At 43.1% G+C, this 15,292-nt stretch overlaps 1 protein-coding gene across 1 annotated transcript; it reads left to right on the forward strand.

Annotated features, from left to right (window-relative positions):
• Positions 1 to 1,516: 1,516 nt before the first annotated feature.
• Positions 1,517 to 2,038, forward strand: LOC141631448 (uncharacterized). Its single transcript, XM_074444115.1, has one exon. The coding sequence runs from the start codon at positions 1,517 to 1,519 to the stop codon at positions 2,036 to 2,038; it is 522 nt and encodes a 173-aa protein (XP_074300216.1).
• Positions 2,039 to 15,292: the final 13,254 nt, after the last annotated feature.

Consider the following 15,292-nt stretch of genomic DNA (forward strand, 5'->3'; position numbering starts at 1 on the left):
GGTCAAGTAAACCGATACATAGGTCCTTTATCCTCCCTCTTATACCCTCCTACGGTCTCTTCTGGTCCAACTGTCGGTCAAAGGGGTCCTTAAACAGGGCGGGTATTACAGTCTTCCCCCCTTCAAAGGAACTTTGTTCCCGAAGTTCATCCCATACCTCCCAAACACAACGACAACACCTAATAAAAGACCTATCGCTTCATGACACAGAACGCCACCCAAAGTTTAAGACACAAAAGACACCTATAAAGGTAGGTTTTTAAACAACATCATTGACAAGGCTTCGACGACAACTATGTATCACTATATCGTTACTGCGTACAACTACACAATTAATTACGTAGCAGAGTTACATTCAAGTGTACACGTTACATAAGTTAAGTTTGTGACGACTCAAAACTTGAAAGTTATAGTAAAGATGAAGCATAGAAGAACTTTGTCGACCCGTTAGAACTTTTACCGTGATGTTATCTACCCCTCAAAAGGAACTTTGTCCCAGAAGTTCATTCTACCCATCCACCAACTTATACATACGCAAAAGACAACAACCATGGAACCTATATCATATCACAACACAAGTATGACATGGCTGTAATATATGTGACCAACTAATCTATTCATGCAATTCAAAGAGGCAAGAGACAATGATAGTAATGTGTTTGTGTCGGTCTAAGAGGGTGATTTTATCACCCTCGTGTCTTTTAATATGGGTCGTTAAGTATGCTTCCCCTAGTATTTTGAGATTCGGTTTTAATGTAGTAACTTGCGCGTTCTACCTCGGTTTTACAATTTATGTTGAGGCACGGAACCCGAGAGTCTAAGAGGACCTCTGAACGGTCAAGAACAATGCACAAGCGGCACATGTGACCTAAGTTTCAGCTGGGAGAAGTTAGGAGTAAAGATGAGAAGAAATGAGAACAAGTGAAGAGGTCAAAGCTCTTGGAATTAGAAGGCCAAAACTGCGAGCCTATGCGCAGGCTGCGCAAACAGGTGGCGCAGCTGCGCATGATAGCGTAGACAAGGGTGTTTTTGGCGCAGCCTGCGCAGCTCTGTTTTACGGGGCCTTTTAATCTTCTTTTGGGCTTCTTAAGTGGAAATCTTTTTAGGTTTTCGTGAAGCCCTTTATATACCCAAGAGTTTGAAGACCTGAAAATACCATACAACATCATATCATCTCATCTAATATCATCATTTAGGGTTTTAAGCTTGTAATAATTTTGGCGCCGTTGCCGGGGAAGGGCAACATAGCTAGAACTTGAGTTTGTGAATTTATGCTTAGTTGTTTTTATACGCCTCTTGTTGTTAGAAGTAAGTGGAAGTTCTAATTTATTTTGTGTAGTGTCAAGGTTTATGTTTAGTTCCCCCACAAGGTGGTGAATTTACTCTCGTTGAAGAGGATTCATTCGGAGCATACTCTTGGTTATTTACGAACCCGTGGTATCAAAGACCACCTAGGGAAGCCGAAATTGAAGAAGAACCACTTTCGGTAGGCCCTATTGAAGTAGAATATCCTAGAATGGTGAACGATAATAGAACCATTCGGGAGATAAGGGCAAGAAACTATGATGAACAACCATTATGCATCACATACCCTCCTTTGGGAGCAAATGCCAACTTTGAACTCAAGGGTTTCTTCATTCAAAACTTACCCAAGTTTCATGGGCAAGCGGGAAATGATCCAAACCGGAACTTAACGGAGTTTCACTTGATGTGTGAAGGAGCTATTCCAAATGGGGTGACGGAGGACCAATTCAAGCTTCGTGCCTTTCCGTTTTCCTTCTTGGATGCGGCTAAGGATTGGCTTTTCTATCTTACTCCGGGGTCCATAAGTACTTGGAAAGAAATGAAAGCGGCCTTCCTTGAGAAATTCTATCCCGACTCACGCCACAACCGTGCAAAAAAAGCAATTACCACAATAGAGCAAGACCATGGGGAAACCATGTATGAATATTGGGAAAGATTTAAGAGGTTGGTGGCTCAATGCCCATACCATGGGTTGAGTGAGGATGACCTTCTTGTTAAATTTTATGAAGTTTAGGCCAATAAGATCAAAGGATGGTCAATTCCGCTACCGGGGGAGGTTTGAAGAATTATTCAATAGCGGATGCTAAGGAGATCATTGAGAGACTTGCCTCAACCATAAGAAATTATGGTAGAAGTCAAAGGGGATCTAGAAATGCATCTTCAATGGGAACCTCCTCCTCATCTACTCAAAATCTCGAACAAAGTTTGAATGACCTAACTCACCTAGTGAAGAACATGATAGTGAACAATCCAAACAAGGACGGAGGTCAAAGGTATCAAGTGGAATACAACTATTGCCAAGGTCCTCATTTGGAGGAAGCTTGCCCCAATATGATTGAAGAAGGAATTGGGGTGGAAAATGTGAGTGCAATGGGTTATGGAAATTACAATGCTAGAAATCCATTCGGGGGAGGATATTACAATTATGACCCTAGTGGTAACACTTACAATGTTGGTAGTAGAGACAATCCTCGACTTGGTTGGGGTGGTGGCACCTCCAAGAGCTTTGTGAATGGCCAATTCAACCACTTGAGAGACCAAAATTCCCGACAAGGTCAAGGTTCAAATTCTCAAAGAAATAGGAATGGAAATTTCAACAACCAAGGTCGAAACCAAGGTCAATCATCCCAATTTGGTAACCAAGGTAACAACACCAATTCTCAAAAGGAACCAAGTGTTCAAGACTTGCTTAAGAACATTTTGCAAGAGCAAGTTAAAACAAACAAGAGGTTTGACAAGATTGAAGCCGACAAGGTGTTAGTGATGCCAAGGTTGCCAACCTTGAGGTCCAACTTGGACAAATTGCCCAAGAACTTACCAAGCAAAACCAAAGGAATTCCACTTCTATTCCATCCACTACATTCCCTCCTAGGGAAAATGCTAGTGCTATGACATTAAGGAAGGGGAGAACTTTAGAATCCCCTCCAAAGAAGAAGAGAAGGGGCAAGTCAAAAGAAAGGATCATTGAAATTGAAGAGCAAATTGAAGAAGATCTTGTGATTGAACAAGAAAAAGGGACATCTTCAAAAGCTAATGAGGAAGAACAAAAGAATCCTTTGAGCATTGACAAAAGAAGGAAAGGAAGCACCAACATAACGGATCAACTTGAAGGGATTGAAAGAGAATATGAACCGGAGGTACCATTTCCTAGTGCCCTCACAAGTCCCAAGAAGTTTGATAAAGACTCCGTTCTTTACGAGACTTTTAGGAAATGTGAGGTCAACATCCCTCTTTTTACTATCATTAAGTCCGTCCCTAGGTATGCAAAGTTTCTCAAAGAACTTTGCACCCCTAAACGGAAGCCAAGGAAAGGAGTTGAAAGAGTCACGGTTAGTAGGCATGTCTCGGCAATTTTCAAACGAAATCTTCCCAAAAAGTGTGATGATTCGGGCATGCTAACTATACCGTGCTCAATTGGAGGCAAAGCTTTTGCTAGAGCTATGCTAGACTTGGGGTCCTCTATCAATGTTATGCCTTATTCCATTTATGAGACCTTAAAATTGCCTCCCTTGTCTAAGACCAATGTTGTAATCCATGATACGTGCCTAATGTATAGTCTTTTTGGCCTATTTCAGCACGTATTTCTATGCATTTCTATACTGCTTTTATGGTATTTTGCCCCGAATTGGCTACTTTGGTGTATTTTGTCCTTTTTGTAGGAATGATCGCGAAAGTAGTGGAACCATACCCCTTTTTGTCCTTTTTGCATGCATTTAGAGGAGACGGGATTGTCCCAGAGTAAGATACTGCACTTGGAAGCGTCGTGGCATACACTACGAGGCACTTGGGTGAAGACGTGAGCTGAAATGAAGACATAGTCACTCAATCGAGGAGTTTACCAGTCGATCGAGTGGTTCCCACACCCCCTGATGCTCGATCGAGAGGTTTACCAGTCGATCGAGTAAGCTGCACCAGACCAAGTCCTCGATCGAGTAACCTGATGGTCGATCGAGCAATGTTTGCTGAGAAGTTGGTCGATCGAGTGTATTAATGCACTCGATCGAGTGGTTTCGTCCTAATGGGCTTTAATTCAGTCCGTGTGTTTAATTATTTCGCTAAACATTGTTTGTTTTGCTATTTAACCTACGATTTACTAGGTTATTGGGATCTCTCTTTTTACTATCTTTCATACTAGAAAACTACTGTACCTTGCTACGTTACTTTGCCTTCTCCACTGTTACTTTTATTTTCGGATCATTATTGCTCGGATTCAGTGTTCTTTACGCCGGATTCGCTCTGATTGTAATCCTTCCTCTTCCTTTATTAATAATAATCATTTCTTGCTTGATTTCTTGTTTGTGTTATCATTCTCCTTTGCCCTAATTACCTTTATTGCATTTTATTGTTATTTCATTATGTCTTCTGCTGGGAATTTAATTGCTGTTAGTTTAATTACGAACATGAGTAGCTAAACCCCTTCATGTTGGGATTAGGGAATCTGCAGTAGGAAAATGACGATGTAGTGAATGAATTAGATGAACTGATTAAGAGACTCTGTCACTATAGCAATTTAACTGTAATTCCCGACCTAGTTGAGTGCACGCTTCTATGTCACCCATTAAACTGGCTAAAATTAATCCTGGATCGAAAGATTGGACTAAATAGGCCTGCTATAAACAGTAGACTACCCTAATGAGGACGAAAGTTAAGTTAGTGGTATTTTAGGATAGAAAGTGGACCGAAAGGACCTTTTAACATCCGTCTCACATTAGTTCGTCTGAGTCATTTACCGCTGAGTTATTGGACTACCGTAGTGAACCAAAATACCGGCATGTCCCTCTCTTCTTGATAGTTTAATCATATTTTATTGCTTTATTTACTTTTTACCTTATTTCTCTTTCCTTCGGACTTCGTAGTTTAGAACCAATTTCAAACAAACCCGCAATTGTTACCATAGGATTAGAAATAGACAGCTATATTTGCGTTACCTCCCTGTGGATTCGATACTCGACTGCCTCTGCTACATTTTAGTTGAGACCGTTAGGTTTTATCTTTGATAGGGTTGCGATAGCCGTGTCAAATTTTGGCGCCGTTGCCGGGGAGGCAATTGTTCAAATTATTAGTTTCTTTATTTTTAATCCTTTTCAGTCTAAGGGACACCTTCCTTGGACTATTCTTATTTTCTCATTGTAGTTTCTTCTTATGCGCATGTCGCAAGGTGGTCCACTACTACCATTCGATCCAGAGATTGAAAGATCTTTGCACGTAAAGAGGAGATTGTTTCAAGATCAACAGTTAGAGGAAGAGTCTAGTTCTCGTTCCAATTTTTACGAAACGAATCTGTTCGAGGACAACCCACCGTCTTCTCCAGCTTTCTAATTCATCGATTAAAACCGTTATTTTTCCAGACTTTCCCGAAATGACCGAAGAAGCGACCATTGCCAGTCATTCGAACCCATAGCGAGGATCTTTACAAAGGGTTCGAGCTACCAGGGGAAGCTCGGAAATTCGAGCCGAAACCTTCTTACCTTAATATGGTTGAGAAGAACCGATTCGGTGGGGCTGCAAAACGAGGATGCAAAGCAAAGCACATGGAGACTTTTATTGATTATCTGCTGCTCCATACCCCCACCTTTGCGTGTGATACTGATCGGATAAAAGAAACCTTGTTCATCTTCTCACTCCGCGATGCTGCGAGGGAGTGGTATAAGGATTTGGACCGAACTGCTCACGCCATAACTGATTGGAATTCATTGGCTTTAGTGTTCTATAATAAGTACTTTTCTGCATCAAGGACTATTGCCATTAGAGCTCAGATAACGAGCTTCAAACAAGGGCCTGACGAGAATTTTCATGAGGCATGGACTCGATTTAAGAAGCTAGTGCGAACCATACCGCACCATGGTTTCGAAAAGTGGAGTCTATGCAATCATTTCTATAATGGATTGTATGACGATCAGAGAGCCATTTTGGATGCTGCAGCCAATGGCCGGTTTGCTGAAAACTTGGGAGCAACCAAAAGGTGGAAGATCATAGATGATTTGGCCATCCATAAGGCTGAATATGGGAACTCGAGAGGAAATCAAAGAAGAGCTGCTGAGTCTTCTTCTGTCGCTGCACTTGAAGCCCTCACTGCAAGGTTTGACAAGTATGAGCTAGGAGGAGTTTCCAAGGGGGCATGTACCAGGTTAATCTTTGTGACAGACGGTCCTTTCGTCTCAGAAGATGCGGAGGAGAGGGACATGTCTCGGATCATTGTCCCGTCCCTTTGAGCAATGCGCCGCCTTTCAACATTACAGGCGGGAACAACGATTACTACGAGCCGAATGTCCACCCCAATTTGAGGTGGAGCAATCAGAATGTGCTCAACCCCACGGCTCCTCCGAACCAGCAGCAGCAACCGTATATTCCACCACATAAGAATCAACAAGGCTATCAGAAGCCTCCGTCTTTCAACTCTCCTAACCATGGTACTTCGTCATCTAGCGGGGTGAGTGAATTGAGCGAGTTAAAGACTATGATGCAAGCCATATCGAAGCAATTGCAGCTGAATGATCAACAAAATCAACAAAAAATCGCATCACATAAGGCACTTGAGACTCAAGTTGCCCAACTTGCTGCAAATCAATCCTCGAGAAAGCCGGGTCAATTACCGACTCAAAATGAGAAGAATCCCCACGAGACGGTAAACCTGATAGAATTGAGAAGCGGTCTTTCTTATGAGGGACCAGAAGTGAAGAAATCAGACCCTAGGGAAGCAGAACAACTACTCGATCGACTGAAGAATGGTGTTCGATCGAGTGAAAATGGTGAAGAAAGCCCTCGACCGAGTGGTTGTTCTGCTCGATCGAGTGAACAGGAAGCTGAGGTTGATCGATCGAGTGAGCATGTTACTCGATCGACTGAAGTTGATGAGGAAACTGCTCGATCGAGTGAGCATATTGCTCGATCGAGTGATATTGATGACGGGAAGCTTATACGAGAGCCTGCTAGTGCTCGTTTAAGCGAGAAATCACCAGAAAGACCTCGTTCGAGAGGTAAGAGGCGACCAAAGGATACCGAACTTGCACCGGAAGACACTTTGGAAGCGAGAAACAAGGGGCTCGAGATACCAATCACGGTTCCCTTCCCGAGGCGGCTGCAGAATACCAAAGTTAATCAACAGTTTGGCAAATTTGTTGAACTTTTGAAGAACTTGGAAGTCTCCGTGCCGTTCACAGAATTGCTTGACTAAGGTACCCTCTTATTTAAAGTTTATGAAAGAAATTTTAGCACGTAAGAGGACTATTAATGACAAAGTGAGACCGTAGCTTTGACGAGGTGGGGTCACCCTATTTCAAAATAAGTTACCCCTAAGCAATCGGACCGGGTAGTTTTTCGATTCCTTGTAACATCGGTATGCAGTTGATTGATAATGCGTTATGCGATTTAGGCGCTAGCGTAAGTGTCTTACCTTTGTCTCTGGCTAAGAGACTTGGTTTGACAAAGCTGAGTTGCACCAACATGACTGTCCAGATGGCCGACCGTAGTCTATCACGGCCATTAGGTATTGTAGAAGACGTACACTGTTCGGATAGGGAAGTTATTTATTCCCGTCGATTTTGTTGTCTTAGATATCCCCAAAGATGCACACACCCCTATTATTTTAGGGAGACCATTTCTATCCACTTTGCCCGTGCGGTAATAGACGTCAGTGGGAAGACTTTGACCTTTCAGGTAGGGGATGAGGAGCTGATTTTTCATCAGTCCAAGTTCCGGAGAGCTCCCATGCAAGCCCAGCCTTGCAATGCTCTCTCTTCTATTGTTCCTATTATTGACACTCCAAATGAAAATTTGGAGAATATTGCTGTTATTGTTAACCCTCCGCCTCAGATTGAGAGCAAAAGGAGGAAAGTTCGTCTGTTTTCCTTCTGCAGTACGATGAAAGCAAGGATGGGGTCATCAAGGACGTTGTGCAACTGTTGTCAATCAAACTGGAGCCAAGGATGCCAAGGAAGGCGACAGAGGAGCGAGAACGAAGAAAGTTCGAACCTACGTGGATTGGAACTACATTCCTCCTACTGTTGCAAATAGTGATTCAAGCTCATGGAAATCCGAAGAGATCGGTCGGTATTGCTGAGGTGACGTCCTCCAGTCAGAAGCCCACGAAGGGGCTACTGAAATCTGATGAGAATTAAACGGGGAAATGCCCCGTGTAACACATTGTAATAGACAATTGTTCTGAATTTCCTTTGAATTTGTTTTATTACGTTTTAATTAGGACAATTAGTTTTAGACAATTTTTAGCATAGACATAAGACTATAGACTGTGTTTTTGCGTATTTGGTATTTTGGGATGTTTTTGGATATGTTTTATGCAGGTTTGGGGAAATTTCACGAAATTCGAGGAAGAAAGGACGAAATTCAAAGAGCCTTCAAGAGGAAAGTCCTCGATCACGTATACATGCTCTGATCGATCGAGTGGAAATTGGATCGATCGAGTAGTTTGTTTGCTCGATCGAGTAAAGCCAAAGGAGGTGTTGATCGATCGAGTGGATGTTCGTCGATCGATCACTTGGGACACCAAAAGTCCTCGATCGAGTGACTTAAAATCACTCGATCGAGTGAAATGAACAGTGGACACGGGAGTTTTCTTTCTTAAAACTCTTTATTCCTTGTTTCTAGTTTCATTTCACCCTAATTTCCGTCTAACCCATCCCCCTAATTGCGATTTTAACTCCCCAAATCACCATTTTTCTTGCCCAAATCACCAATCGGCCACCTACAATCCTTTCCTTGCATATTAATCTTCAAAAGCCCCTTGATTTCCCCTTTATTTGTGCTCGTTTTCTCGCTGTTTAAAGGGATTAGGGTTTGCGGGTTTTTCGATTAAAATCCGCCTTTGTTGCTTGTTTATTTGAAGTTTAATTGCTATTATAGGATCATCATCATCAAGTAAGTGTTTCATTCACACTCTTTGCATTTTCTCTTCGATTAATTCGAATTTCTTGAGGTGATTTTGAATTAGGGTTCGAAAAATCCATGTCTAGTCGAATTTTTTCGATTTAATTGTGTTTATATACCCTTAATTAGCTTGCTTGATGATCTTATCCCAATCCCTCACTGCTTTTGCTTGTTTAATTCGAAATTTGCGCGAGATTTCCGCGATTAGGGCTTCTAAGTCGATTTTTTCTACTGTCGACGGTCTTTTTGTTGCCTTGCTTTGTTTAACCTCGTTCTTTCTTACTTATTCTTTTGTTAACGCTTTCTACCGTCCCCTATCGCCATTACTTGATGTGAATTACTGGGAAATCTTGTCTTGTGAGTCGAATCTTCGATCGCTAGAGTCTTACATGCTCCCATATGTGGTTTTCATGCTTTTTTAGCCCCTTTAGCATCATTACGTTATCATATTACCACCACTCACGTCTTTTGCCTTTCGAATTTGTTGAGGTTTGTTGGATTTTATCTGCTTTGAAGTCGAATTTTTCGACCGATAGGGCCATCTTTTTTCACATGTTGGTTAACGTGTTGTTTTAACCACGGTTAGCGGCGGTCTTTTCTTATCATGCCCTTTAACATTTTGCAGGATGGATAGTGGCTCTCTACCTTCCACTAGTACCACTTCCACCCGCCCGTGAGCGAGTCGGTGGCCCCTGCTGCCCACTAGCTCGCCTTAGTCACCACCGCGGCTTCGGTTGTTACTTCTACCCCTGCCAGGCCCCTCACTATCTTTGGAAAGAGGATTCATCCCTCGTTTCCCGCGCCTGGTATGGTGCCACCTGAGCCGCATCGGCGAGCTAGTCACCGGTGGCCACTACTCCCACCCTTCTGGGGGCTGTTATTCTGAAGAGGGCGCTCTTACCCCTTTACCGGGGATGCCCACGTGCGTTTTGTTTCCACGGCTCACCGGACTCGGTTAGCCGCTTTACTTCGTTGCCCTCTCTCCTCCACCCGTTTCCTTGCACGGACTGACCTAGAGACCTTAGGAATTTATGAGGAGGTCTGTAGTTTGTTGAACGGGACGGGTATGTCGGGTCTGATTACCATGCAGGAAGCTGCTATTCATATCCCTACATACGAGTTTTTCAGCTCCTACTCTTTTGACACCGATTCTTATGATGCCAACCCCTCTAGTCCTTGCATTCACTTCCGACTCCGCAATGAGTCGCACCACTGGACTTTGGCCAGGTTTGGGGAGGTTTTAGGCCTAGTTAGTAACGGCCCCGTAGACCCACCTCGGGATCTCCTTCAGCCACTCTGGGCTGCACTCTCTCACACTCCCTTCCCCGCACGGAGGGGAGCTCACGTTCACTTACCTGCCCCCCGTTACTTTTTGCGATCGATAGGAGAGACCATCTTTGGGCGACCTGAGCCCAATAACGTGACCAACACTGAGCTAGCGATTCTCGCGGGGTACCTCAACATTGATTACGGTACCCCGTTTGTTCTAAACATTGCTTACTTGGTAGCTCAGCATTGGAACGGAATTGGGACTCGGGTCAAGACCGCTGTTGTCTGCGGCGGGCTAGTGACTAGGATTGCCCGCCATCTTTACCCCACTGAGCCTGGACTTACTGCGCCCGATAGGCAGGCTTACCTTGACTTGGCTGCCATGGCTGACTTCGCCTGGTTCCCGAAGAAGGGCGCGAGGACGTGGAAGATTTGTGGTTCCACGTCTGTTACCTTGCCGTGCCCTACCCTTCCTCCACTTTTACCGCTCCCGATCTGCTGGCCGAGGAGCGAGGCCACCCCCACCCACTTACCACCTCACCTTCACCCCTTCTTCTTCTTCTAGGAAGAGGAGGCGGGAGGCCGGAGAGTCATCTACCCCTCAGGTTCAGACTCCGGCTCAGACTCAGACTGGACCTACACAGACTCCCACACCTACACCTTCACTCACCCCTCCTCCTTCTGGTCCGGCCTTTCCGGCCAATTTTGTTTGCCCTCCTGTTTTAGGGGCGCCCGAGGTCATGGACCAAGGGCGTCGGATTGCCTTGCTTCTGGACATGTGCAGGTACATTACTGAGATGAGACGGGATATGGCCTTGGCTGTATTCCCGCTCTACGAGTTCCATATCCGAGCACGGCGACCGGTTCCAGCAGGGTGGCCGCATCCCTCCTTCTACCGATACCCAGAGGGTGGGTACCCTCCACTCCCTTCTGACTCAGAGGACGAGGCGGAGGAGACACCGGTAGCACGAGAGGTGCGGTTACGGGCTGAGCAGGCGGCACAGCGAGCTGCCAGAGAGGAGGCGAGTGACCCTCCGTTTACACCGACTGCGGAGGAGGTGGCTGGAGATGACGATTAGAGGTCCCCCTTGTTTGTTGCTGGTTTGGGGAGACCGTTTTGTTTAGTCGGAGAACCTGGGAGACGACGGTGCCGACGACGAGTAGCTACTGGTCTACTCACTTCCCCAGTTTTCTGGCTGGTTTGGGGAACTTCGCGTTCTTTGTATGTACCTCTTACTCTTTTTATTTTGTCTCCTTTATTTTTATTTTGCTGGTTGTATACTCCCATCCCCCATTTTCCTATTTGGTGTATCTTTGGAGGACAACGAGGGCGTTGTCCGTTTTGGTTTGGGGAGGGTATTGCATCCTTTTGAGTCTGCATCTGCATTTGTTTTGCATTCACATTTAATTTCTCGCTTGCATTGTTGTTTATTTTCAATAAAAAAAAAAACAAAAAAAATAAAAAAAAATCAAAAAATCCAAAAAAATTAGGAAAATTAGGAAAATTTCAAAAATTCAAAAACATTTCACGTTTACTTTTGCATATAGGTTGAGTCGGAACGGTAGATTCCCGTGATGAAATTGCACTATAACTTGTCATTTTACTTGAGCTTTGCACTTTTATTGATAGTCTTTAGCCTTGTCATACGCATAATCTACGAATTTACTTTCAAATATAAGTGACTGTTTTAGACTTGACCTATAAACTGGCAAACTACTTAAAAATTCTGAGTTTTAGAGCCATAACTGGTGACATTCATGACCAATTCATTAGGAATTTTGAGAGTAGTACTCCTTGCATAGCATGTTCGTCTCATTTGCACATTTATGACATTCAATTTCTTGTCAAATGCACATATTCTGGTTTGTGGTTGGTGTCACATGCAGGGAGGGTCTTGCAAATTCCCCTTTCTTTATATCTTTCACCCATTTAGCTCCACATTAGCCAAAACTTGCCTTTTTGACCCATTAGCTACATTCCAAACTAAGCCTGCCTAGTCAAGCTAGTTAGTATGTTCTCTTGTGGTATGTTTTCCATTGCAGTTTGGTCCGTAATTCTTGTTTGGAGTTGGTGTCTGTATTAAGGAAGGAGGAAAGAAAAAAAAACAAAAGTATTGAAAAAAAAAGAAAGAAAACGTGAAAGAAAGAAGAAAAAAAAAAGAAAAAAAAATGAAAAAGGAAAAAAAAAGAGCTGAAACGAAAAAGAAAGAAAGAAAAATTGTGAAAATAATTGTACCCTCTTGTCAGAGTTGAGAAGATGTTCGAAGATGTACAATCGACGAGGGTTGTTTGTTCCAGTTAGTTGTTTCGGACGATGTCTTTAAAAGGGAAGTTTGTGACCGTCTGACTCCTCCGTTCTATCCCATATTTTTTGAGGAGATTGTGCTTTGAGTCTAGTGAGTTTTGTGCCAAGTGAAGGGCACCAAGATTTAGTTTTTCATCGGTTGAGATCCGGATGGTTTCACTATGGTCCCGTTAGGAACTAGCTTGACGCTTTTACCTCCACATTTCCATAACTTGTTTTGCCTTTTCTCACCTGAACCTCACTATTCCCATATCATTTGCAAACCCTCGGCTGTGACGGACATTATCGGTTGGAATTTGTGCATTAGTACTTGAATTGTCTTTCATTTTTGTTGTATGCATGCTATGTAGGTCGCAGTTAGGTGAGTGACTGTCTTTTCTTCTCTCTTTTACATATAACATTTGCCCTTTGCTTCATGAGAGAAGAGTGACCACGTGAGAGTCCAGTTCTGTTGGTCTTGCAAGGTCGATGGGTCAGCTTTATTTACGAATGCAACAGACCCATAATTCGTTTTGCATCTTGTTGCTTGGCTTTAACTGTTGATTTTTGTTGCATTAAATTGGTTCAAGTAGACAAGTTAAGCTAGCTCTGAGATATCATTTCCGTTCCATTAGTTTAGTTTTGAGTTTACTCGAGGGCGAGTAAAGGTTTGGTTTGGGGAGATTTGATACGTGCCTAATGTATAGTCTTTTTGGCCTATTTCAGCACGTATTTATATGCATTTCTATACTGTTTTTATGGTATTTTGCCCCAAATTGGCTACTTTGGTGTATTTTGTCCTTTTCGTAGGAATGATCGCGAAAGTAGTGGAACCATACCCCTTTTTGTCCTTTTTGCATGCATTTAGAGGAGACGGGATTGTCCCAGAGTAAGATACTGCACTTGGAAGCGTCGTGGCACGCACTACGAGGCACTTGGGTGAAGACGTGAGCTGAAATGAAGACATAGTCACTCGATCGAGGAGTTTACCAGTCGATCAAGTGGTTCCAACACCCCCTGATGCTCGATCGAGAGGTTTACCAGTCGATCGAGTAAGCTGCACCAGACCAAGTCCTCGATCGAGTAACCTGATGGTCGATCGAGCAATGTTTGCTGAGAAGTTGGTCGATCGAGTGTATTAATGCACTCGATCGAGTGGTTTCGTCCTAATGAGCTTTAATTCAGTCCGTGTGTTTAATTATTTCGCTAAACATTGTTTGTTTTGCTATTTAACCTACGATTTACTAGGTTATTGGGATCTCTCTTTTTACTATCTTTCATACTAGAAAAATACTGTACCTTGCTACGTTACTTTGCCTTCTCCACTGTTACTTTTATTTTCGGATCATTATTGCTCGGATTCAGTGTTCTTTACGCCGGATTCGCTCTGATTGTAATCCTTCCTCTTCCTTTATTAATAATAATCATTTCTTGCTTGATTTCTTGTTTGTGTTATCATTCTCCTTTGCCCTAATTACCTTTATTGCACTTTATTGTTATTTCATTATGTCTTCTGCTGGGAATTTAATTGTTGTTAGTTTAATTACGAACATGAGTAGCTAAACCCCTTCATGTTGGGATTAGGGAATCTGCGGTAGGAAAATGACGATGTAGTGAATGAATTAGATGAACTGATTAAGAGACTCTGTCACTATAGCAATTTCACTGTAATTCCCGACCTAGTTGAGTGCACGCTTCTATGTCACCCATTAAACTGGCTAAAATTAATCCTGGATCGAAAGATTGGACTAAATAGGCCTGCTATAAACAGTAGATTACCCTAATGAGGACGAAAGTTAAGTTAGTGGTATTTTAGGATAGAAAGTGGACCGAAAGGACCTTTTAACATCCGTCTCACATTAGTTCGTCTGAGTCATTTACCGCTGAGTTATTGGACTACCGTAGTGAACCGAAATCCCGGCATGTCCCTCTCTTCTTGATAGTTTAATCATATTTTATTGCTTTATTTACTTTTTACCTTATTTCTCTTTCCTTCAGACTTCGTAGTTTAGAACCAATTTCAAACAAACCCCCAATTGTTACCATAGGATTAGAAATAGACAGCTATATTTGCGTTACCTCCCTGTGGATTCGATACTCGACTGCCTCTGCTACATTTTAGTTGAGACCGTTAGGTTTTATCTTTGATAGGGTTGCGATTGCCGTGTCAATCCAATTGGCGGACCGCTCTACAATTCACCCCAAAGGTCTTATAGAAGATGTGTTGTAGAGGTTGATAAATTCATGTTTCCGGCCGACTTTTATGTTTTTGACATGGAACCGGACTCCAAGGCTACACCCCTCTTGCTAGGGAGGCCTTTCATGAGAACCTCCAAAACAAAACTTGACATGTATGATGGAAATTTGACCATCGAATTTGAAGGGAAAATTTTGAAGTATAATGTGTATGAGACAATGAAAAAGACCGATGACTTGAGCTTTTGCTACTTTCTTGATAAAATTGAACCTTTGGCCAATCAAGTTTACCAATTGAGTCATAGGGACCCACTTGAAGTGGCCCTTACTAACAATGTCGAGAAGGAAGGGTTGCGGTTTTTGTTGTCTCATGATGTGCAGGAATATATAGAGGCATTGGAGAAGGAAGAACCCTTAGAAGAATCTAAGGAGGAAGAAGAAATGAAAGAAATTGAGGAAGAAATGCCGAGCCCATGCGCAGCCTGCGCAGCACCCCAGCGCAGCCTGCGCAATTCCTAGCTCAACCAAGTCTTGTTTTTCCTCCTCTTCTTATGACTACCAATCCAAATTCCATCCCCTAGAGGCCTACCTTGAAAGACCACTCCCATCCATTATAAAACCACCCACCCCCAATCT

This window comes from Silene latifolia, chromosome Y, assembly GCF_048544455.1.
Source record: "Silene latifolia isolate original U9 population chromosome Y, ASM4854445v1, whole genome shotgun sequence".
Taxonomy (NCBI): domain Eukaryota; kingdom Viridiplantae; phylum Streptophyta; class Magnoliopsida; order Caryophyllales; family Caryophyllaceae; genus Silene; species Silene latifolia.